General features: G+C 41.7%; 2 protein-coding genes across 2 annotated transcripts; one reads left to right on the top strand and one right to left on the bottom strand.

Moving 5' to 3' along the window:
* Window positions 1-4,642: 4,642 nt before the first annotated feature.
* LOC310948234 (uncharacterized protein) lies at window positions 4,643-7,178 on the top strand (the record flags this gene model as incomplete). The annotated part of the gene is made up of 2 exons (XM_083915286.1): window positions 4,643-5,803; window positions 6,941-7,178. The coding sequence occupies exons 1-2, from the start codon at window positions 4,863-4,865 to the stop codon at window positions 7,176-7,178; spliced, it is 1,179 nt and encodes a 392-aa protein (XP_083771412.1). The 5' UTR covers window positions 4,643-4,862.
* Window positions 7,179-9,577: 2,399 nt separating this feature from the next.
* mapk9 (mitogen-activated protein kinase 9) lies at window positions 9,578-24,426 on the bottom strand (the record flags this gene model as incomplete). Its single annotated transcript, XM_083915285.1, has 12 exons — window positions 24,254-24,426; window positions 18,810-18,956; window positions 18,071-18,200; window positions 17,102-17,160; window positions 16,744-16,882; window positions 15,875-16,040; window positions 13,201-13,272; window positions 11,994-12,176; window positions 11,405-11,529; window positions 11,247-11,310; window positions 9,903-9,974; window positions 9,578-9,714 (listed from the first exon to the last, which is right to left on the bottom strand). Exons 2-12 carry the CDS (start codon window positions 18,923-18,925, stop codon window positions 9,578-9,580), a joined length of 1,263 nt encoding a protein of 420 aa, XP_083771411.1. The 5' UTR covers window positions 18,926-18,956; window positions 24,254-24,426.
* Window positions 24,427-24,842: the final 416 nt, after the last annotated feature.

The raw sequence follows: 24,842 nt of genomic DNA, 5'->3' as shown, positions 1-24,842 counted from the left end.
TTATTTTGTGTTCAGTTTGTTTCTGTCTCTTACTTTCCTCGTCTGTTTATTTCCGTCATTTTACTCCTCAAATATATACATCTAAAATATCTGTAATAACTGCGTTTACTCTTTTTTATCACAGTGTTCCTTCTGCCCACAGCAATCTGACAGAAGGACACTCTAATAACATCCCGGCTCAAAGGGGATTTCCACGGAAATTCTCTTTCTCTTTAGTTCATTTTTCAGCTTGAGCAGAGTGAACATCTGTCTCACCGTACTCCGGGGTGACAGCTGCGTGATGTAAAGTGGCAGTTGCATATATATACATATAACACATGCATCAGTTGCTCTGGGCTGCAGTCACTCAGAAAGACAGGTTGGTTGTTAAAGGTGTTGCTCCTGTCCTGTCGACTCTAAAATAAGTTGTTCCTATGGTAACCGCCAGGTCTGTTAATTGACTGTCAAAATGTGTGATGCTCCATGATGAGAAAAACTCATGTATGGCATTTTTATTAGTGGGTAGATAATCACATCACACAGCTGCCATAAGAGCTATCTAATCAAAATGTTAATGAAATGAGTATGGTATAATGAAACTGTAGAGCCTGTGGACACTCACGCAGGCAGTTTTTTTTTTTTATTAAGAATGTGTATAGTGGAGAGATGGCTTAAAAAAGCAATGTAATCCAATTAAGCATAGCAGCAACATAACCTACCCACACATGGATACCAGTGACGCACATCTCCAATGTTTTACCTCGATGTGGGATTGTTTGAGAGAGAGAGCAGCGGTTGGGATGCCTGAGTGAGTGAGTGACTCTAATCCACAACGCTGAACCTTGAAACAGACACTGGTTTAAAATGGATGAGAGTGAGGCACAGACGCTTCACAGAAAGTTTAAGAGCCAACTGAATAACACATACAGGCAGATACTGAAAAACCAGTGCATTTGCATCAGAAATAAATAAAATAATACGTTTTTACTAGAAATGGAGCTACACGTGGATTCATCTGAATTTCATTCTATTAAAATATGTTTTAAGCTAATTGAACCCCACTGTATCACTTGATAATCTGATTTACTGTGTCATGATTCCTCCATGGCAGCCCTGAGTTTTCCTTGTGTGTGTTTTTGTGTCCCTGTCTGTATTAGACCTCCTGTGTCTCTCCCCCTGTCTGTGCTGTGTGTGCATGTGGGCGTGGCTTCTGCTCCACAGGTGAAGCAGGTGAACTCACTCTACAATCAAGCCTCCCATAAAGCCACTGGTTTCTCTCCTGCTCATTGCCAGATCGTTCGTCAGTCAACGTGGTGGGTTAGATCCTGACTTCTTTGCATTTTTTTGCCCTGTGCTTAGCTTGTGAAGCTAATCTCCTTGGGTTTTTGCTACCCGCTTCAGATTACTGTGCTTTGCTGCGCAGTCCTGAGCGTTGCTTCCTCCCTCCCTGCCTGCCTGCTGCCTCTCTCGTTGCATCACCATACCCCTACAGCGGACCTCACATCACGCCACCTGCATCCAGCACTCCTCGGTGACTTCACCTACCACATCAAGATCCTGGGACCTCGCACTACCAATCCACCTCGCACCTTTGCTTGCACCCTTTTGAACATTAAAGATTGTTTGTTGCACTTTGAACCAGAGTCGAGTCGTGCATTTGGGTCCTGATCAAACACAAATCCTAACACTATGTATATTAAATACATTGAATCATTTGTAAACTAAATACTTTATCACATAATTATATCTGCTGATGATGTTGAAAACTCCAGAACATTTACTAAATTGACTGTAAGGGTGGGTTGTTTTCAACATATGGAGGGAATATTCAGACCAATTACTATGTAAAAGTATAAATACCACACTGTGTATATACTATATTACAAGTAAAGCTAGTGGATTTTAAAATGTACTTTGGTCTTAGCAATAACATGTACTTTAAGAATCAAAAGTAAAAGTGCCCATAATGCAAAACAGCCTCCGTGAGAGATCTTTTGCTTCTGAAAAGTGGTAGACTAAGTATAAAACAGTGTGAAATGAAAAAAGTACAAATACCGACATTGTACTAACGTACAGTACTTGAGTATGAGCTACTTTCTACCACTGTCAGTTGTTGCTCAATAATGAAATAAAAAAACAGTGTAAATGCTTCCCACCTCAAAGCAACCTACTAATAGCAGTGTTTAAGTCTGACTCAGTGTGGGAGTTGTTTCCTTCTGTGAGAGCTGCTGAGGTGACTGAATAGGAAACCATGGCTGTCTTAATAAAACATGAGTAAACAACATAGGCATGGTATATAATCTGCTCAGGTAGCACTGCAGCTTTAAAGCATGCACGCACACAGGCACGCACGGGCACGCACGCACACGCACGCACGCACGCACGCACACGCACACGCACGCACGCACGCACGCACACACACAGTTTTTGGGATCAGAGGAAAGAGAGGCAGGGATGTTAATCTCTCAAAAACACACCTGCTTGCAGAAATACACCATTTTAGACAAACAAACTCTTTTTTCTCATCTCTCCTCTCTTCTTGACAGTCCATGTTGAGGCCTATCTGCCCGACTCCTCGTCACTCCTCTACACAACATCCAGAGCCATTTCCCCTGATTTGTTATATCCAGTGATGAATTTGTATCCTGGGCTGTATACCTTATGCATCCTTCAAAGCACCCAGCAGTTAAAAAAAAGAACCTGGCTGTGTGTTGGCCTTGGTTCCTCTGTGTATTAAGCAGACCCTGTCTCTTGTTAACAAGGGCCCTCCTCAATTACTCTCCACCGAAAGCTAAAATAGCCACAGAGCCCTTCCTCTCTCCACCGCCCTCCTCCTCCTCCTTCATCCATCCACCTTTATTATTTAGAACCATGGGGATCTGTGTTGCCATGGATTCTGTCGTCATGGCTACATACAACTACGCATATGGACAGGAAGTGGAAAAGGACAAATGAGAAAAGAAGGGCCGGGGCGATAATGGGGTCTTGGGAGGGATGCTTAACCTCTGTGTGGTGGGGATCCAGCTGTTATAAGTCAAAGGGGTTCAGGGCGAAGAGGGGGTAATGACGGCGAGGTTGTCCATCGTATGTTCAATGACAGGTGGAGGTCAGGGCAAAGCCTCAGAGGGGCATTAAAGAGATTAAAGCACATGGTGCGGTATTTCAGCTGGTTGTTTTCTTCATTGTGCCCCTTCTGGTCTCTTGCATGCTGCAACAACACTTCTCCCATCTTCAAAAAGCATCTTCCTGCATTAATTCAGGAAGGCACAAGGAGGAAACTCTGCCCATAGTTAAATTGCTATGCCTCCTCTGTCTGTGCAGCCTTGAAGGACGCAGGATGATTTAAATAATGGAGATAAGAGCGGAGTTTTATCAGCGTTGACGGACAACTGACTGTTTAATGCAGAAATTAAGTTTGCAAGCGTACCCTTGACTTGTGAAACACTGCACTGACACTCCAAGGCTGTCGTGAAACTTTTTGTTCTTAGTAATGTTGAATAAAGCTCTCATAGGCGGCACATGTGGTTTAACGACGGTTTGAGAGACATCACTTCCTCTATAGTGTGTGGAGGGGAGTAATGGAGGGGATTTGAGGACAAAGTGCCTGTGTGGATGTTTCCTCTGATAAAGAGGAAGTGCCTTTGATAGTTCCTCCATCAAACACACTAATGAGGGAGTGCTGTTTGATCAATAGCTGATCAATACCTAATCTTTAAAGGCTCCAAAACCGCCTACCTCTCTAGCACCAAAAAGAAACCTTTAGATGAAAACAGAAGTTAGGAAATATTCGAATAAAAATGATGCACGGGAGGCAAAAACAATTACTACGACGCTACGTTAAAGTTAGCGTATGAAACCATATTTATCGTACAGCTCTGAATCATCATCCTTCTCTTAAAATATCTTAATATGGTTTCAAGGCACACCGCCCATTTACAGTAAAGGCTTTTCATAACGTTGTCTAATAGCTCCATCTTGTGGCCATGACACCAGTGAGGATGTTATTTCTGTTCTTTTCTGTTGCTTGCAACCCTGAAAAATCACACAAAAACACCAGTTTCCCTCTCTACCGCACAATGTGGGTTCAATCCGCAACCGCCATCATTTAGTAATACCAGGTGACGCTGTACGATTTGTCACCTGGCTCCTGTTGTTAATAGCATTTCACTGGTTTATTGCTGAGTGGCTTTCAAAGATAAGTGCGAAATGCAGAGCAGCAGATTCTGTGAGGTGAGCTCTGTCTACGGTACAAGCACTTGGCTGTTAACACATCCTGAAGTGTTAACATAGAGTGCATAAAGACAGGAGAAGGAAATCAATGACTCAGCTGAAGTAATGGAGGATCCAGTGAAAGTCAGTAATCTTAATAAGCACTTTAGAATTTCTTTAAATGTACATTTTTTACATGATTTCAAGTCTTTAAGTTGGAGCTTCACGTGTTTTATATTGAGTGCGGATTATGGGGTTCATTGTGTGTGCTTCACACTTTGTGCCCATGGCCACTGTCTATTTCTGTGGTTCCAGTTATGTGTGACTGTCTTTAGGAATGAGCCAGACTGTATTACACCCTGGGCCCTCCCTCAGAAGCTCTTCTAAAGTAACAGCTGATGTCAGTCCTGCTTAAAGACACACACGCCCTAACACACACAGACTACAACCTGTCTACCGTTAGGCAGCAGCTTCAAGGGCACAGCTAGCCAAAGGGGAGGAGGGCTCCTGCACCTTCCTCTCCCCACGACCCATCAGCACTTGGCACAGGGAAGGTTCCATAGCACGCTCACAAATCCACAATCTAAGGCTTGATTCCCAAGTTGCAGCAAGCAAGAGGAGGGGAGGGCGGTTATCTAAGGCTCTCAGCAACCCCCCATGTGCCTGGTTGGATCATGGAGCTGCACTGTCTTCCTACTGAGACACCCACCACAGCCAGCTCCTGCTCCACGGACCCCCTGTACGACAACTGCCCACCTTTTGCCCATCGAGGGAGGACTAGGGAAAAGGAAATGGAGAGCAGGGTTGTGTGCCTGGCTGTAACCAGACTCCCGGGCCGCTGTAGCCCTCAGCCTGGTCTGGTCCCAGCTGTGGCTGAGGTTCCCACACTAGTCGGTGGGGGAAGAGGGACTGGCGCCTGGCCAGATCACAGCTACTGCAGCTGGAGAGGAGGCCTGGGAACTCAGGGCTTTGAAGCAGAACTGGGTCCAGGCATAAACAGAGAAAGGGGCAGAGAGAGAGGAGGTAGCTGGGGAGTTGAGGACAGAGTTGATCTGAACCAGAGCCCCAATCTATCACAGAGCGAGGAGCACAGGAGCGCTCTCTCTCTGTATGATAACCTTCCCGAGGCCAGTCTCCAAGAGGTCTTTTACATGGAAACAAGTTTCCAAGAGCACTTACAGGAACAGATGAACCAAGCATGGGCCCCTGAGCAGATACACGGACTGATGGATGTTGATGGAGCGAGTGAAGACAAGAGCACATGGTCCTCCTGTGAGATCATCCTCGCTGAAAACGCTTCCAGTATCCAGGACCAGAATCCAGACCAAGACAAAAAGCACGAAAAGGAGCCAGAGCTGGCCTCAGAATCCTTTAAGCAGTGGGACCCGATGCTGCGCCCCCAGCTCTCGATGTCCCCTCAGCTGTCCCAAACTGAGTGTAAGGTTCAGTGGCACCCAGCTGAAGATCAGCACCCAGAGCAGCCATCCTGGTCTCTCAGGGTGCCCCCTCCCGTACCCCTGGCAGACCCTTCCGCCAGCGCCCTCCGAAGCCTCCTCACTAGCCTCCAACAGCAAATAGGCAGACAGAGGGAGGAGTATGAAGAACGAATACTCAGGTAATGTCAACTTTGTTTCATCTTGCATTTCCATTTTAAAACTATACAACACACATAATTACGTCACAGAGATTAGGCACACCATGTGAAAGACAAAAGAAATGTCCTAAACGTAATGTGCTTATGCTCTTGGCTTCACTTTCCAACTTTCAGTTCACTGACTCGCCTATGACATTTCCACAGCCCCTGGGGTATTTCCAGTGGAGGATGACACAATGTTCCCATCCCCAGAAAGTGTGTGTTTCCATTCAGCTGTGCTGCTTGGTTCACTCAGTTAACCCCGAGATTCACCCTATATCCTTTTTAGTTTAGCACACCAGCAACTCTTACGTTTCCTTTAAATGTCCCAACATCAGCAATACAACGATTACTAATTTCCCATGTTTCCACTGACCTAAAACACACATTTTCAATGTTTCTTGTTGGTAAAAAAACTGTTTGCGTTTAATAGAGAAAAGCACATTTTGTGTGGTTGACCTATAGGGACAGCTCACACTGGAGAGGGAGCTAATTTAAGGGGCCATGGTGCTGACCTAGACACAAGACATACCCCTGTTTATTACTGATATAGATAGAGCAGGTCTCGGTGTAAGGTCACTGGTAAACTGGTCGGCAGGGACAAGAGGAGAATGGCAATTCTATTAGCTTTGCAAAAAGTATAGGAACGAGAGATAGATTCAGTTGTAGCGCCACAAAAGCTTCAACAGGGCTGTTCTGCATTATTTTATCACTGGTCTAACTTTTCACACACACATTAACCTAAGCCCAGGGCTATACGATTCACACTGCCCTTCCAATAGCCCTGGGTAAAATGTCAGCTGGAACATGTAACTTAAGTTAACATTATAGAATTGTAATTTTTTCTCAGCCCCAATTCACACTGGCAACTATGCTCAGATTAAATAGATTTTCAGTGGATAACCCTGCAGACTCAGGGAGCAGGGCCAGCAGAGTTAGCCATAGAGAAAATGACATACATGAGAGTTAACATACATGTTACAGACTGCCCAACAGAGAAAACACTGACCTCTCCTCTTTCTCACCCCTCATTGGAGCAGCTCTCAGCTTTTTAAGTGTTCCTAATCATTTTTGATATTCTTGTCTTTTTGACCTTCTTCCTCATGTCTTTACTATCAGCCTAGAGCAAAGAAACGAAGAGCTTCAGGTAGAGGTTGTGCGGTTGAAAACAAACCTCGCACAGCAGCGGCACTGGTACCAGGCCGTCCACGATAAGATTGCAGAGTCTGAAAGGACCCGGGCCGCAGCAGAACGACGCAACGCAACTCTGCAGAAGGAGATGGAGCAATTCTTTGACACTTTCGGAGAGCTCAACAATGAGGCCAAGAAGACAGAATATATCGTCAAGAGCTTTTGAGAAAAGATTATATGAATTGTGTGTGATGATGTGAAGAGTGTGTGCAAAGAGAAGGACAAAAGGCACAAGACTGGCTTGTCTTTATACTCTAGTTAGGATTAGGGATGGGGATTGGTAAAATTTTGCTGATAATGATCAATGCCAGTATCTTCTCCGCCATGACTCCTTTTTGTTGCAAATTTCCAGCAGCGTAGATGCCGAAGTTTGACGCCATTGTTTTGCAGTGAACTGTCAGAAAAACATGCCGGCATCAATAAAAGAAATCTCTAAACTTTGAGGAATACGATTCCAGTTCCGATTCCATTTTGTTACCGGTTCTCAATTGGAACCAGTTCTCAATTCCCATCCCCAGTTAGGATCATGTATAACAGTGTGTCGCTATAATTCTATGCAGAATATCTCCTTCCCTAACATGATATAATACATATACAAAACATCACTAAAAGAAAATACATCACTGATGTCCACTTTATTAGTTATATAAGGGCAAAAGATGTTGGCCAGGTGATAAAATTGTGGTCATTGCAATCACACAGGACATCTCTGAAAATAAAAGAAGAAATAAACTGAACAAAAATGTGAGATGCAGTTTATACAATAGACCTTTTTTTGTTTTTTTTAAAACATGGTAAAAGAGGTTCTGAGCACTGCAGTGCTCAGTCCTTATCTAAGATTTGTGGGAGTGAATTGGCCACTCCTCAGGTCATTTAAGGCATGACTGAAAGAATAAGGTCATGTTTTCTTGAAAAATATAGTGTACAACAATTCAGTCCTCAGTGACTACATAGTGTCATATTTCTGCATGTGCATTGCACTGTGCAATCAGTTCTGCAAAAAGCAGCTCCACAGTCCATTTCTCTCATCTTTAAGTTTCCATTTCAAGTTCCAAGTTCCAGATTTTCATTCAAGACTCCACAGTTACATTCTCATTTTAAACCACAATATGCTGCTTTTTGTCGAGGGGTCACTTCCTCCAATGCCTTTGCCCTTACAACAAAGCGGCGGCTGTCTTATAGGACGATTTAAAGGAGATAATGAAGGAGAGCGCTGCACAGTACACTTTCATAACACGCATAAAAGCGTACAAGGCAAAAAACAATTATACATCTGCATCACACAGGCTTTCAGAACCAAGAACATCAAGGTACTGTCATTAAAAGAACCGGCCCTGGATGGATCAAGAACTACAGTATCTTATTGGCATCTTTAATGCCTTCATGCAAGTTAAACACCGTTATTTGTGTTTTACTGCCTTAACATGTGTTTGACATGATGTCTGATTCAAGATGAATTTTGTGACTGCTCCAGTACTAATGGAATGGTTTAGAAAAGGAGCAGCCAATGCATTGATTTGTCATGAAATGCTTGGATGAGAGGCTAATTTTACATGGGCCTCAATGTGATTTTGTGCAACATTTTCCAAGAACACAAAAATAAATACATGTATATTTTTGCCTTTCCCAAATTTACAGGATTATGATGTTACATGTTAGTCAGTACCTTATTTTCAATAGTGGAGCATCATATAGTTCTACAGATATGTTTGTTCTTAACAAAATGAGCACACATTATCTATTAGTAATGAAAGGGTCTACAGCCTGACGAGTGTCGGATCATGACATCTTTACATACAGTACATTATAATCAGGAAAAAAAAAATTTAACACTGCAACCGCAGCTTTCCCCTGCTGTCAGGAGGAAAAGCGCAAAATCAACATCACTCAAGGCAATTAATAAAAAAAAAAACACAGTGCAGAAAGCACCACAGTGGAGATCTGCAACACTGCGAGCAAGCTATAGCTTTGATCGAATGAGTTTTTGATTTGACCAAATTGACATCAGATGGTTGGAGCAATCGACTTGTGGTAAGCTTCTGTTCGCATTGGCGTAACATGCATGAGAGCAGCTGGTCGCTATGGTCTATGTTCAGCACGTGTCTGCTCTAATTTGATTATCTCTGGTCTCAATGTAATATTTGCTAAAAAAATAAAACTATTCAAAAACAGGCATACGGAACAGACAATCCCCGACCTACTCCTTGTAATCTGCAAATCAATATGGATGCATACATCATATATACTTGATGAAAGTAAACAACATCCACAAAGAAGACAAAAAGACAACCTGTTGACCTAACAGACAGCTTGGACCTCCAGGCAGCAGTCTGAAACACAGTTTGATGTTGAAGAGGTTCAACAAGATCCACTAGATCACACACACAGAAAGAAAATAGAAAAATAGACCTATTGAGGTTGAAGAGGAAAGAAGAAAAACACAGGACAACATTTTTTTTTAAATGTGGTGGTGATGGAGTAAAGTGAAGAAAGGAGGGTGATGCTTTGAATGATATTTGGATACTGTAAATGAGAGGAGAGCACACATGTGGCCATGGACTGTGTTCACTGACTCTCGTCCAGCGGTCCTGTCAGTGTGTCAATGCTGCTGCTGTCTGTGTCCGAGGCCAAGGTGTGCTCCGTGGACATGGACGAGATGTCATTGGCTGATGAGGACTGGGAGGCTGAACCTGACACCACATCTGATATAAGACACACAAACACACACAATAGAGAGAACCAGGTAATACAAAGTTTAGGTAATTGTATAAATAAGAATATTTATAGGTAAATTTCCTATAAATTTGTTCACAGACGTGAACACAATGATATATTTCAGGAAACCAGTATGAGGCCAAAGCTAATTATATACATGGTACATGTACAGTACCTGAGCAGTCTTCTTTCATCAGTCCATTCTTGTTCCTCTCTTCCCAATCAATCACTTCTTCATAAATGAGTTCTGTAGAAAAGCAGAAAATGTTAGCTGCTGTCATTGAGTATTCAGGATGCCTTAAAAAAGGTACAGGAAATTCAAAATTGCGAAAAAAAAAGGCATTGATTATCAATTCTCAGAAATGTTATCAATTACTGTTATTGTAAGAGGTACTGCACACTTCAACATCTTTTTTGAGTGTAAACTAAATGTGACTGTAATGTGATGAAACACGTGAGTGCCGGTGTTAAAGGTGACATTTCTTACCAACACGCTGTTGGTAAGAAATGTTTTAAATCAGCCCTAGCCTTGTTTCAATTCAATGCTGAGATAGAGTTGACCAGTTTGGACTCATCTATAGGACGGCCTCACAATTAGTCGACTAATAAGTCATTTGTTGTTGGTAGACTAAGATTTCCTTAGTAGATGAATCTTTTTTAATGCTTGTTTATGCTGAATTACTTATTTACAATAAACCTAACTAATTCTATTAATAACTTAATTTAAAGTGGTGCTTTTGCAGGATTCTTTGTGGAGAAACTCAGTTTTACAGATCTGTTGATTAACTAATCGATGAGTTGATAAAATCGTGTGTGTGTTAGTCGAATAAGAATCTACTTATCTATGTCATGAAATAGAAGAGTGTTGACACCCTCTACTAGGCGGTCAAAGTAAAGCTCAGACCCGGGGCTGAAGTTACACTTTGACTTTAATTTTATAACCCTTAATGTTTAGTTAAGTCCCACTGAAATTACAAAATCTCTTTTGCAAATGATTCCTGGCCAAGGTAGCAGCAGTACAAGATAACTTCAGACGAACAAATATTAAAAACACATAAAACAAACACAGAGTAACAGCTCACAATACAGTGTTTAAACAATATACACACATTCCCATTAACACACATAAAACAAGGCAAACAGTATTAGGATCAACTAGAGAAGCAAAGAATCTCCAATTGAATTAGCCTCCAAACCCTTCACTACATTTTTTAAATGCTCTAAATGGGATCAGCCGGGCTGTCAAAGTACCTGCAAATGTTACCGGGCTGTGGGGGCAGAGGACTTAAAGACCTGTTGCCCCATTTCAGTACAAACCTTAGGATGAGGATGTCAATGGAGCACAAACCATACTAGTATTTTTGTGTGAGATATACCAACGAAGATAGGATGTATAGATATGGAAGAAACATGATTCTAAGTAAGGTTAGGTTTAGTTAATGGTAATCTGTTTAATCAAAATGTAAAGAAGGTTAACCTGCACTGTTGATAAATTTCCCTAGAGGGCACTGCATCCTACCTTTCCACTGCTCGATTGAGTGCTCTCTCTCTTCCAGCTGCTTATCTGAAATCTGGGGAGGAGGCTGCGAAACCAAGAGAAACACATTAATCAGCAAGGTCACATACAGCCAGCTGCTGCATTGACAAAGTCAACAACCACTGAAACGGTCACCTCACCGCGTCAGCTTCTCCGGGGTCGTACCACACGTGGATATACGGGTGATTGAGAGCTTCTTCTACAGAGATGCGGCATTCAGGATCAATGACCAGCATTTTGGACAGCAGGTCCCGGGCTTGACCTGCTGTTATGGCAACAGAGGAAGGGCAGTGTTACTATGGAAACAGGCCCATGACACATCACTTCCTTTAGGGATCTTCATGAAAACTGAATACTTCCCCTTGCGGTGTTGGGTAACATCTCTGAAAATGTCAAGATTTGTTCTCTTGTTTCAGTGATGTGAACTCTAAATGCCACAGATTAAGGCAGAGAAACATTTGACCTGCATGGTCATTCCATTAACTAGTTGTATAAGGGATCTAGTTTTCAGTCCCTGTCCCTGTAATTTTAGTTAGGAGATATCTTGTGACATCAGTATACTGCAGACAAATGCCTCTGTTTGACTAAAATCAATGAATTATGGCAGTTTCCTTGATAAGAGTATTAAGAACCATGAAATTTGACAATCATCTGTCTATCAAGTATACAGGCTAGGAAAGTGCACCATTCAAAGTTAAAAAAGTGTATTTTAGTGTCCACAGTTCTTACTCTTCAGTTTGTCATGTTCTGAGTCAGAAGGAAAGGCCCAGTCTGGGAAAAGCTCAGCAAAGCTGACGCCAGGATACTGCGGCTTATTCATGACATAGTTCCTCACAGTCTCCATCAGTCGGTTCATAAACTCCAGACTGGGCGTGCCGAGAACCTCAATCACCTTATTCCACTGGTCGATGTCTGGACAACACGCTTGTTCAGGAGAAGTCAGCTGCATTATGGGCATGTGCGTGTCAGCAAATGAGACGAACATTTCATAAGGCACAGAACCAAGAGACAAGTACATAAAAGTGTTTCACTTTGCATAATATCCATAGCTAGAGATCATCTTGCGATGGGATCACACCAGCTGCAAGGACAAATTGTGCCAGGGGCCTAAAAGGGGGGGGGGGGGGGGGGACGACGACGACGACGACGACAATGGCCCCTACCCTACTTCCTAACCGCTCTTCTTTTAGCGCCCTTGCTCGTATCATACCCCAGGAACACATTTTGCAATAATCGCACGCACGCACACACACACGCATGCTAATATTTGCCAATTAGCACACGACACAAGCTACAGATGAGGTTGATGGTGTTATTTGGTCATAAACTAAATTGACTTGAATGATTAACAAAGTTATTATAATTTATCCTTTGGAAAACATGAATGTGTGTACTACTTTTCATGGCAATCTATCTCATAGTTATTCGGACATTACAAACCATAATAGATAAAGATAAGCCCATTCAGTCAGACTTACAAGTGGAGTAAAAGGCTATTACTTCCCCCAATCACACTGTGCCCTGCATCCATTCTCAGCTTCTCAGGTGTAAATGGCCACTGAAAAGAGCTGGTGAGTAGAGAGGTGACCAAACCCATTAGAAACAGTGAAACGGCCAATATAAATGAAAATGATTTGAACTGCTTCAATTTGATTCCCTCTATCAATTAAGCCGATTATAACCATCTGAAAAAAAACAACAACTCCACAGATCATTAATAATTGAAGAAGCTCTCTGATTAAATCCGGGTGTGCTGGAAATCTTGAGTGTTCTTATCGAACACATTATGTTAAGAGGGCAAAACTGGGAAATGTCATGACAGTTAAGTGTGGAGAACTATAAGACAAGAAAAATGCCAAGATGAAAGAAATACTTTGTGTTAAATAGAGATAAGATGCAAGTGGGCTAACGACACAAACGTGAGTGTTGAGGATACGGTCGGTGCCCTGGAAGATGACGCTGCCCTTTACCATCTCTCCCATGATGCATCCCACTGACCAGATATCCACTGGGAACAGAGAACACAAGAGAACACACAACGGAAATATATTAAATATAAACCACTTTACATCAACCACATAGTATAATGAATACGAAATCTACAGTAAAATGACACGTCAGATGAACTTGCTCCATGATCTGAATTTCTACGACTAACATTGAAATGCACAACACTTGCTCTTGTTTTTTTGGTCCATCCTCTAGCTGTGTCATGGCCTGATGCTTTCATCATATTCATCTTAAGGCTGGCTTTCTTTTCTCTCTTTGGCTTGGAAACCAGAAGTAGCCTTCCAGGCCTTTCTCCTCGCCTCTGCAGCTCTGCTTATCAGTTTACACAGCTGTTGCTCTCGCCATCATTTTCACTGTGTGTGCGCTTAGCAGAGTAGGATGTATGTAGTTTGCCTCTTTCTCTCCGTCTCTGGGTTGACTCTCTGCTTTATAGTGTGCATATGTGGTGCCATTAACTCTCTTCTCTTCTCTTCCCTCTATTTCGGTTTCACTGAAGCTGAAAGGTCTGTGTGCTCCGTTACCATCTCCAGATCATACAGACCACTTTAGCTCAAGTCTCCAAACACAATTCATGATACATCAGCTTACACAGTGTCAGTTTACACTATTCACTGTGACTGCTTTAAAATAGCAGTGACACTCTTAGGTGGGCAAAAGGGCTTTTCTGTTGGGCCAAACCACATGAAAGCCTGGCAAGTCTTTTCGACTACTTCCTCTTTCTCATCCTATCTCTATGTGATGTTTCATGTTTCATGCATCGCCTCATACTCAAGCTAGTTGAGAAAAGATACAAACAATTTAATTGTGTTTTGTAGACAAATGACACGTTTATAAAAATGTAGTAATTTGGAGCACAAACTGACTCAGCGGGGCTGTTATCCAAATGAAAACGATAATGAAGACGATACAGACTTATATGGCACTCTACAAACTATGCTCTGGGCAGTGAAATGACTGTATAAATCTATTAATCAAACTACCGTTTCTCATATTTTTTTTTCTCACTGGAAAATATTCTAATGAACTTCATAAACTATTCCTGATGTATCATCTATGTCCCCTGAGGGTCTTCTGCCACCACTTGGAGAAAACAACTGAGACGACTGAAAGGGAGACAAACAAGGGAGGATACAGTCCTTTCCAGAATGGAGGATTTTGTGGGAGAACATTTGAGCAATTATTCAGCCAACCGACCACAGTTTGACTCCAGCAGAGCATTGCTATGGTAAAGCCATTCATGGTCATCACCAATAAATAAAGCTTTAAGCACATTGTTTGACCTATATGCATTCTGCAGTTTTTCATATCAGACAGTAGAGAGAAACAGATGGATGCACACATCTAGGTTCCTGATCTGGATTTGAACCAATTACCATACAGGTTATGTGTCTTGGACCATCAGGACAACACAGCTTGTTTCAACAGCAAAGGAAATTAAACACTGACTTAGTTCTGCATAGAATCAGTTTATTCACTCTCATTGACGTCAATAAGGCACAAATAACCTGTAAAGCCTATTCATTATCAATTACTGTGCTGTTCTTCAGTATGTCATAGTGAGTTTGGAAAAGGTCCAACTTTTGGGGCATTGTATTCCTGTTCTAGGAAGTCAGATAAATGATTGGAAGTCAGAAGTAAAGAGAGATGGGACATGACCCCTGCTGGATTTACACCAAGGACCTTGTGGTTCACAATCAGACCTAACCACTAACCACTCAGGGATTTTCCTGAACTGGGTGTGTTTGTTTCTGCATCCTGGATTATAATATAACAGAGGTCTCTGAGCATTAATGCATTACCACAGAGAAAAAAAGAGAGTGCAGTTAATTATGAGAAAGAAAACTGTTAAGGCCGTTTTGAATACAGGGCAGCTAAGCTGTGAACAGAATCTGGTTACAATAGCTGAAAAGTAATTTTGATATATGTAAAATGGACCTCAACAACACAATTTGTGAGTTAAAATAGTAAACTGTTCCAAGCGTGTTCCAGCCCCTGTGGCGCTTGGAGCTCTAATAACCAGCAGAGCCTGACTGATACTGGATCAAAGACTGGTGACTGTGCACTTATTATTCTGCCATCTGTGCCTCTTTCTTTGTTTACTAAAATGCTGCTGTGTATTGTAAACAATGGAGTCTGTCGGACAAACCATGTAATGATGACACTGTCACTTAATTACCTCATGGTTTTCTCTGGTTTATGTTCTGTGATACCGAAAACTACTAAAACTAAACTAAAATTTTTTCTTTAAAGAACATTGGACAGAAAAAAAAATATGATCAACAGTGTCAGCTGGTAACAAAGGGGAATAAATGGTTCAATGAGGACATGAGTTCCAGGGAAGAGCCAACTTATATTTAAACATTTAGCATTTCTGAACTGTTCATCCTGTATTCAAGTATTACATCTGAATATAATGTCATGTAAATCAAATTATTGCAATATCTTTGTTCATGCCACATTTTAAAATAATTGTAATGGGACAATGCAGTGTTCTATGATAATATTGACTTCAGAGTGGAGTTTTATCCCTTTGTTGATTGCTCTCATTTTAGAGATATAAGATCTCTACTACCTTTTTAAGAGTGCTTGGCTGTCCTTACCATTCTCCTTATACTTCATGCCCAGTATGACTTCTGGGGCTCGGTAATATCTGGTCACCACATAGGGGGTCATCATGAAGTTTGTGCAGGCTGTGCGAGCCAAGCCAAAATCCAAGATCTTTAGAGTGCAATCTGACTTCACCACAATGTTACTGGGCTTCAGGTCCTGAGGAGAGAGAACATCTATAAATCTATAGAAACATGTACATTGAGAAAAAAAACGACCCTTGAGTTATTTATTTCTACACAGATGGCAGCTGGGGAAAGATTAGAATGGATGGATTCTTTTGGAGAACATTATTGCATTTAAATAATTGGGTTAAAGGGTTAAATATCGCCACATTCTTCCAAAGTTAACAATGTAAGTTTAGAATCAAAGACATGACGTATTGCTCTTGAAAAACTCCTGAAAAGGCAGATGTTCTTTAAAAGAAACAATTCTTTCACTTCTTTACACAGTAATACATATTTAGGACTGGATACTGGATTAAATGACTAATTAGTGAAAGTGAATGAGCCGAAAATGGGATGTTGCTGATGAGGTTGGGTTAACACCTCAGTGTGCCAGTGCACTGTGGCATCATTGTTGGGTGTGGGTACAGGTGCAACATAGCAGGCTTCTGAAAGTTAGGTTTGCACTTTATTATTCCCAAAGGAGAAATTCATCTTGTTTTGTTTGCTTTTGTTAATCATTTTTATTGTTTATATAAAAACAAAACTAACTTGAAAAATTCCTTTTTGTAGGTTTTTTTTGGGTAAAGAAATCCTAAATTGGGTATGGTGTGAAGAAATCTTTTCAGGACATATCGCCCAGCCCTAGAAAAAACATGATTGTCTTAACATTTAGCAGTTATTCCTCATCCTGTTACCCTGTGGATGATGCCAGCAGAGTGTAGGTGCCTGATGCCGCAGAGTATCTGGTAGAGCAGATAGGACATCCTCTCATGGTCCAGATCCATGTGGATCACCTGGCATAGGCTCGCATCCATCAACTCCATCACCAGATACCTAAAAGTCAAGGAAGGAATAAATAGAAGGGAAGTAGGGATACAAAATGTCAGTCAGTAACAGTGACAAATTCAAAGAAGCAATTAAAGCAGAGAGAGCATAGAGAAGAGGTTGACAGGTAAACAGAGGGATGCCGGTTAAATGCTAACATAAGCTAACATTTCTAAATAATTACAGAAAGCAGAGTAGATTGTTGCAGATTGATAACACTCCACTCACAGGTCCTGGAATTCCTCCAGGGACTTCTGAGGCGTGAACACATTGATCAGACGGATGATCTGCAAGCACAGAGACAGGCGATTAGTCCAGTCTGTTACTCTCCCATCTACATCCACGTCACTGTTAAGAGCTAGCCAACTGAGGGTAGAGCACTCGAGTGGTTTTGTCTGGGTTCTCCCACTTAGAGCAAGAAATTACATCCACATTTCTGACGCTCCCCTTTTTCTTAAGATTGCATATTTCAATAATTCTAAGAATTATAGGCAATTAAAGTCTTTCTGCAGCATATTGTCCTGTCATATTCAGTCTTACTGTAAATACCATCGGCTAAATAAATAAGTCAGAAGTGTCTTATGAAAGAATATATGAGAAGATATGAGTGTACATGCTACATTTTCATTTTCCACAATCCCACACCTAGGGTATGGTTTTCGAGTCTGTCTTAAAACAATTGTCAGGAACTCATATGAACACTGAAACCGTTTTTGCTTGCTATAATCGTTCCTCCCCCTTCATACTGGTCACTAAGCGATCCCTTCCTTGCAATAGGCTTTAAGTACTTGTTCTGTGCCAAAAATAAATTCCAAACTTTAGCTGAGGCTAACATGAGACTTCAGGGATAATCAAATCAAGTGTCTATGTGTTTCTATCCCTGCATTGCATCTCAGCACAGAAAAAATCTGAGGGAAGCACAAACAGGGAACTATGAATTAAAACTCAGTTACTCTGGAAGATACTGACCCTCTTTTTCTGAAACTGAGACTGCTGAAGTCTCAAAAAATGTATAATGTATTTTTGCACAGAACGATGACTGTGGATTTTTTTCCCCCAACACTTAAATTAGAAACATGTTCGAAAGGATCGATTAATGTCCAGTATCAACAGGATGTGTGTTTAGAACAAGTATATACATATATATTTCTATTAAGAAAGTCTTTGAATTGTGAAACTATCATTTAAATGTCTTACATTTTTGTGATTGACACATTTGAGCAGCACCAGCTCCCTGTAGGCGCGCTTAGCATGGGTCTGGTTCTGGAAGGGCCGGCACAGCTTTTTCACTGCCACGGGTATACCAAGGACTGTATCTAGAGCAGAGCTGGTAACACATGGCACAGATGAGGAAAGAGACAGAGACAAAGGTTATTAAGGAAGAGAAAATGCAATATAACTCAATACAGACCATGTTGTTTTAGTTAATAACTAACTAATAACTGCTAATGTAAAAGGCATGTACAGATAAGGCCACTACAATAAAACATTTATATAAAATATAAAATCTAGAATATTTCAATGCAACAGTGCAGCTCCTTTAAACATCACCAGCTTCAATGAAGTGTGAGAGCAGGTTGACAAAGGTTGGGTGCGGCAGTAGCTCAGTCCATAGGTGACTCGTCTTCGTGTCCCTGTTTGGACCATGAGTGGAGTGTGGACTGGTGGCTGGAGAGGTGCCAGTTCATCTCCTGGGCACTGCCAAGGTGCTGTTGAGCAAGGCACCGAACCCCCAACTGCTCGGGGCGCCGACCCATTTGGCAGCCCCCTCGCACTGCTAATTGAATTACTCACACTTGTGCTTTTCTCACTGTTACATGTCTAAATGTCTGCAGTTAAATATGCCTGCTAGGGCCCAAAAACTTTACTCATGCAACAACCATGCCATATTGATTAAATTAAGTGGACCTCTGGATATCAACTAAAACGCTCTCACCAGACGATGCCTTGGGCCCCAGAGCCAATGGCGCGGAGCTGCTGGTAGCGCTTGAGTACAGTGAAGGTGGAGTCTCCCACCTGAACGCTGTAGAACTGGCCCTCCGCCTCACTCATCCTGCTGAACAATCAGGACCACCAGCGCTGTCTGCAGGGGGCCAACAAAACACATGCAGAGGGAAACAACCAGATTAACAACCACACAGCATGACTTACTTCACGCCAGGCAGTTCAGCTGTACACAGAATCATGTAATTTTTGAACGGTAATCAAGCTAAAGCACGTTAATGAGCCCACATCAGCATGATGAGGTTATTATTACACTTATAAACAAACTTGAAACCATTTTTTCCAGTCGACTGAATCACTTAAATGATCCAAGGAGAATGGCAGGGCCTAATATGGTTCCATCTGTCAGTCCCTGGCATCACTCGCTCCATTTTCTGCCCAGTCCTAAAGCCAACCAATCTATCACCAGCATCGCTTTCTGCCCAGTTTGTGCATCTGACAGCGGTAACAGTGGATTGCAGACGAAATTGAGGCTGTAAATGTTTTGCCTGTGTGTGTAGAGAACAGAGGCAACTGAAAGCTTTGAGTTCCCGAGGCTCCTGCTGCCATTTCTTAACTCATGCTGACACACTCATGCTCAGTAAACACATACATAACACACACTGATGTAGGCAGCATTAGGCTTAAGCATGTTAATTTATCTTTGATCTACATCCAGCTTCACAACAAGTGTGTAGCCATCAGCATTGGATGAGCACATGTTAATAGATGTTGACACATAATGTGATTGTGTGTTTATATAAAAAATAATTTGAGTGTTAGCATCGATTCCTTGGGCAGGAAGTGGAGGAGAGTATTCTTGGCCAGGGCTTGTGTGTGTGTGTGTGTGGGCGAGGGCACACGATCGTGTACTTTTGTGTAGCTGCTGTATGCAACAGCGAGCAATCACGGCTGTTTGTAATTCCTTCAGAAAACAGGCACAGGTTAAATGGAGTATAATTACTGGAGATATTACAGCCTTGTCTGTTTGACAGGCAACAAGGACACGCTCACTCGCTGGTGTTCCTGGTCAGACAGACAAAGTGCTAAAAAGGGGACAGACACTGTGGCAGCATTATAAACAACTGCAGTGAGCTACACTAATAAGTAACTCTGTTATTGCCTTTAGTTTGAAATTATTAGTAAGGAGAGGGAAAATTATGGTTACATTTTGTGGCTGTTTGCTGTTATACTGAAATGAATGAATGGCAGCCAAAGATGTAAATCAATAACTAATAAGCATCAATAAGCCATAGCTAAAGCATTTTTTCATAAATGAATCAGTGCTGGCAAAAAAAATCTAAAAATGGGCCTTAGAAGTCAAGAGATTTTGGCATAATATGATGCAGAACATGTATGTACTGTAGATTATTTTATGCCAAAGATGGGAATAATACACTGTTGAAAATGATAACTTAATAATGTTTAAGTCTGACAACATCTTCATTCAATCATGTTGGAATGTATCTTGTTAAATAGGTTTAAAACAATTTAGTGAACTTGAACTGGCTCTCTTCTCCCATATTCAAACACACATTAGAATATGCTACCATGAATACACAAGCCCTTCCTCCTCATCATTCAGTTCATCTTCATTACACAGTGTTTCCACTTGTTATTGCTTTAAGAATCTTATTTAGGCATTTCTCATTGTCCATTCGATTGTGTTATCTCATTCCACAAAGTCTATTCTTTTCATCTTGGTTTATTCTGAATAGTATATTTTATGAGCCCTGGGTTTTAAATCTCTCTTGAACATGCCATATTTTCTCTGTGTTGCTTTGTAAATGCACAAACATTGAAACTGGCTTTGGATGTAATAGGTGTAGGTCTGCAAATGCATCATTGCTCAGATGAAAGATGAATCATTCTCCTCTCTATCTACTTTCTTCGTCTGCCTCCCCGGCGTTTTTCTCCTCTTTCTCACATGTACGTCCAGCTGGCTCCCTCACTACATCCAAGGGGAGAGCTGCAAAGAAAGTCCTTTACATTTGTTGTGCTCCTCTCACTCATTCCATTTTCCTTGTCTTTGTCTTTCTGTGTCTATGGCTCCTGACATTCCCTCACTCATCTTCCCTTTTCTGGGCTTTTCCTGTCTCCCCAGTATCCTCCTAAAAGACATCTCCACTGAGGGACTTAATGGTAGAGACATATATAGATATATTTTTGAAGAATATTTTGATAATCACAGCAGAGCTTTTCCCACTTGATTACACAACTGTTTAAAATAGAGGTGCAACAGAAACATCATGCCAATACTTTGGCTGTGCTCAGTAAAAATACATTAATGTTTCCCTTGACAAGCAGGTAACATGGAATAGACCACATATTCAACAAAGCAGATGAAAACAATGCGCAACAAATTTCCTACAACACCTTTTCCTCCAAGCAAAATACTGGCTCTGCTGTTTTAGCTTGGAGGCTGCTATGGCTAAAGTATCTTCTTACCTCATTGTCTGGTGCACTGATTCACAGCACACACATCAAGTTAAAGAACACTATGAAGGGGCCATTAATCATAACCAAAACACATTTCTGCTGCAGCCTATGTACAATCCTTCAGTTGCTGCAAAGGTAGGCATGACTGGAGGCTAAAAGTACAGTTGACTCAGCACAGACGTGTGGACACTGATAAGGAACAATTGAGCTGTGGTGGAATTGCTCAGAAATTCAGACAGATACCAGCAGACACCTGTTATAGATCTGGCATACAGGCACTGAGGAATTTGTTCAGATTCAAAAGGGATTTGAGTAGTGTAAAGTTATTGTCCCCAAGACAAATCTAGGCCATTACGGGTAGGCTACAGGTGGGACACATTAAAGACTAATAAAAAACAGAAAGAATAAGCTAGCTTAAATACTTATGACATCTCTGACATATTTAGCTAGATATGATCACAGCATCAGCCATAGCGGGACAATCACATCACTTGTAATGACAGTGTCATGATATAGCTAATTGCAACATTCAAGATCATTATCTACTAAAACATATTATCAGGGGTGGGAATCAAAGAGTAACTTAAGATCTTATACCTGGGCAATATGTTGCCCACAATAACGATGATATCAACGATCCTACGTTACTTGATACACTGCGAGATCATCATCTACAGTACATCACAATATCTGTGTAACTGAAGAAGAAAATAAGCCCCTAAGAAGGCAAATCAAGAATGATGTATTTACTCAATGCATTGTGGTGCCAGTTGCACAGAATTTGACAACTGAGATGAATCAATGTACAGCAAAGTACTGAGTCTTAGCTTAGTGCCTTGTTAACATAAACTGACCACAACTTGTCCATGTCTGTGTGCCATCGTTCTAATGCAAAATTACTTATATATAATATATTTAATTTACAGAAACTAAGAAAAAACAATTAAAAATAATGCAAAAAAAACCTTTCTCTCTTTAATAAAAATATTGATATTTGGTGCCAGGGTATTGATAATGTATTGCAAGAGCAAGCAATATGATAAATTGCTCTATCGATATTTTGTCCCACCCCTACCCTTTGAGTAATTTGCTAGGAGTTTATGTCTGTCTGTAGATAGATTTGGTCACTGCAATAGCATCCCAACTGTGCTATATATAGTCATAAATCCTTAAAGCTGTGTAGTTTTGATTGAAATGATGGCAGAGTTAAAAGAATGGGTGTCATCCGTGCAAGGGTTCCCGTGAGCCTAGATCCTGGTCTCTAGTTTTGATATTAGATTACATTCAAGTCAAGTCAGTTGTATTTATTGAGGCCAAAATAAGTGACCTTGATTTATTTGACGGGCACTTTTGTCCAAAGCAAATTACATTTCTCTTTACATATATAACTGGAGAGATTTGGGGGTCAGACTACAAGCCTGGGATGGAACAACCAACTCTACAAATAAGGTTTGAGGAGCTTCAGTCGCCCCAAAATCAACCAAAACAATTGCGATACAGATATTTCCCTTACAAGTGGAGCCCTTATCAATTTTACAGTGTTTATTTAAATAACTGAGATTAGTGATTAACATGTGTCACCATTCAAATATTAAACAGATGAGCTGAACAGTCAGAAAACAGAACAATGTCAAAGTTAAAATGTCAAAATGTCTCATTATGGCACTGTATTATGTTGCCAGTGTATTGATAAGGTATGGCAAGAGACTTTTCTTTGATAATCTGTGTTGTTTTGTTCATTTCAACACTTCTCTTATCAAGGAGTTGATTAGGGAGGTGACCTTCACCATCCAGTCAACCAGAGCTCATCATCATGACTACTGTCCAGCTCCGTGCAGTGCAGCCTTGGGGTCCATCTGACGCGGCCTTGGCTCTCAGCTGGGAGTTGGATGGGAGTCAGTGAGCTGGCTGTGATATCAGATTAGCATGGCCTGAAGACTCGGCGTCTCATCCCGATGAGGCAGAGTTACAAAACACACAGGGGCGGGCAAAACTACATCCAGGCTGCTGCTGCTCCACTAGAGAGAGAGAGTAGGAGTCTCTTACAGAGGACGAAGGGATGCTACAGATGTGTTCATGGGGAAAAAGATGCCAATGCCACATGTGTTGCTCTTGGCACCACAGATCTTGTTATTCTTTCGTATGTGTGCGTGTACAGTACTATTTGTATGATCCTTTCTGTACTGTTGGCTCAAACCACGCATGCCAATCTGTCTCAAGCTTCAAATTTTAACACAAGTCATGACAGATTAATCCCTGGCCTGTACACATGGTGTCTGATTTGTGGACAAGCTGAAGCTTGCCTCTAACATAGGCTACCACGCCAGATAAAAAATAGAGCACCTGTTTTCGTGGCAACTGTGGATTGAAAACCTGGACATACTCTGCCTGTCGTTACAGAAATGTCATTCATTTGGCTCGAGTAGGTCTATGAGGTAAGCTTTGTGCCCTATACTGACAGCATTGTTAAAAATAACACAGGCTAGGTGCAAAACCGAGAATTTCCAATGTTGACACACACGCGCGCACACACACACACACACACACACACACACACACACACACACACACACACACACACACACACACACACACACACACACACACACACACACACACACACACACACACACACACACACACACACACACACACACACACACACACACACACACACGCACGCACAAAGGTATGAAGTCACCAGTGTATGACACACCGCGGCCGCAGCACCGCGGGCACTCGGTGGTCCGAAACCATCGGTCACACAGCTTAAGTCACACCATCATGAACGCCGGTTAAATTTCACGTCTAAACAAAGTTAGCGAGGCCTACTCCCCCGTCTTTTTCCACTTCTGTCGGAAGCAATGCGGTAGTCTGGGCCGAAGCTGAACCGAAAGCTGTGACGGACCAGCGGACAGCAGAGGAGGGGGCAGCGGCAGCAGAAGCAGCGAGACCTACCTTCTCCCTTCGCCGCTCCCAGGTCACTCCCATGCATCGAAAACACCGATAAAAACACCCTCTCCGTCCGCCTGACACAGCCTAGACTTGTTAAAGTTCAGGAGAACGGGCTGTCACGACGGACAGATCTTCCCTCCAGTTCCTGGCTAACTCCAGCAGCGGCAGCGCGGAGGGACGGGTGCGGAGGAAGGCAACGCCACAACAAGCACGAGAGCGGAGCTGCGGCTGACGTCATCGCGCATAGTTTACGTCGCGGAGCAAACTTTCTTTTTTTTTCCTTTCACTAGTATAATTAAGTAATTTGATCTTTTTTCTGAAGCAAGTAATACGTAATCCCCCAAAAACCTGCATTCAAAATACAATAAATGTTTAAAGAAGATTCTAAAGGTAAAAGTAAACTAACATAATATAGTATGGGCCTACAGCAGAATGACCCCTGCCAATGTTACATTATGTTATAATATGATGTAGATTAGGCTACTGATGTATTAAGACAATAATATAGGTGGAGCTACTTTTACATGCCTATGACAGCCTCATCATTTAGGCAATATTATTGTAACATTATAAGATGTAAAATCTGATTATT

This window comes from Echiichthys vipera (assembly GCF_963691815.1).
Source record: "Echiichthys vipera genome assembly, chromosome: 6".
Taxonomy (NCBI): Eukaryota; Metazoa; Chordata; class Actinopteri; order Perciformes; family Trachinidae; genus Echiichthys; species Echiichthys vipera.
This window is presented reverse-complemented; position numbering and strand designations above follow the sequence as displayed.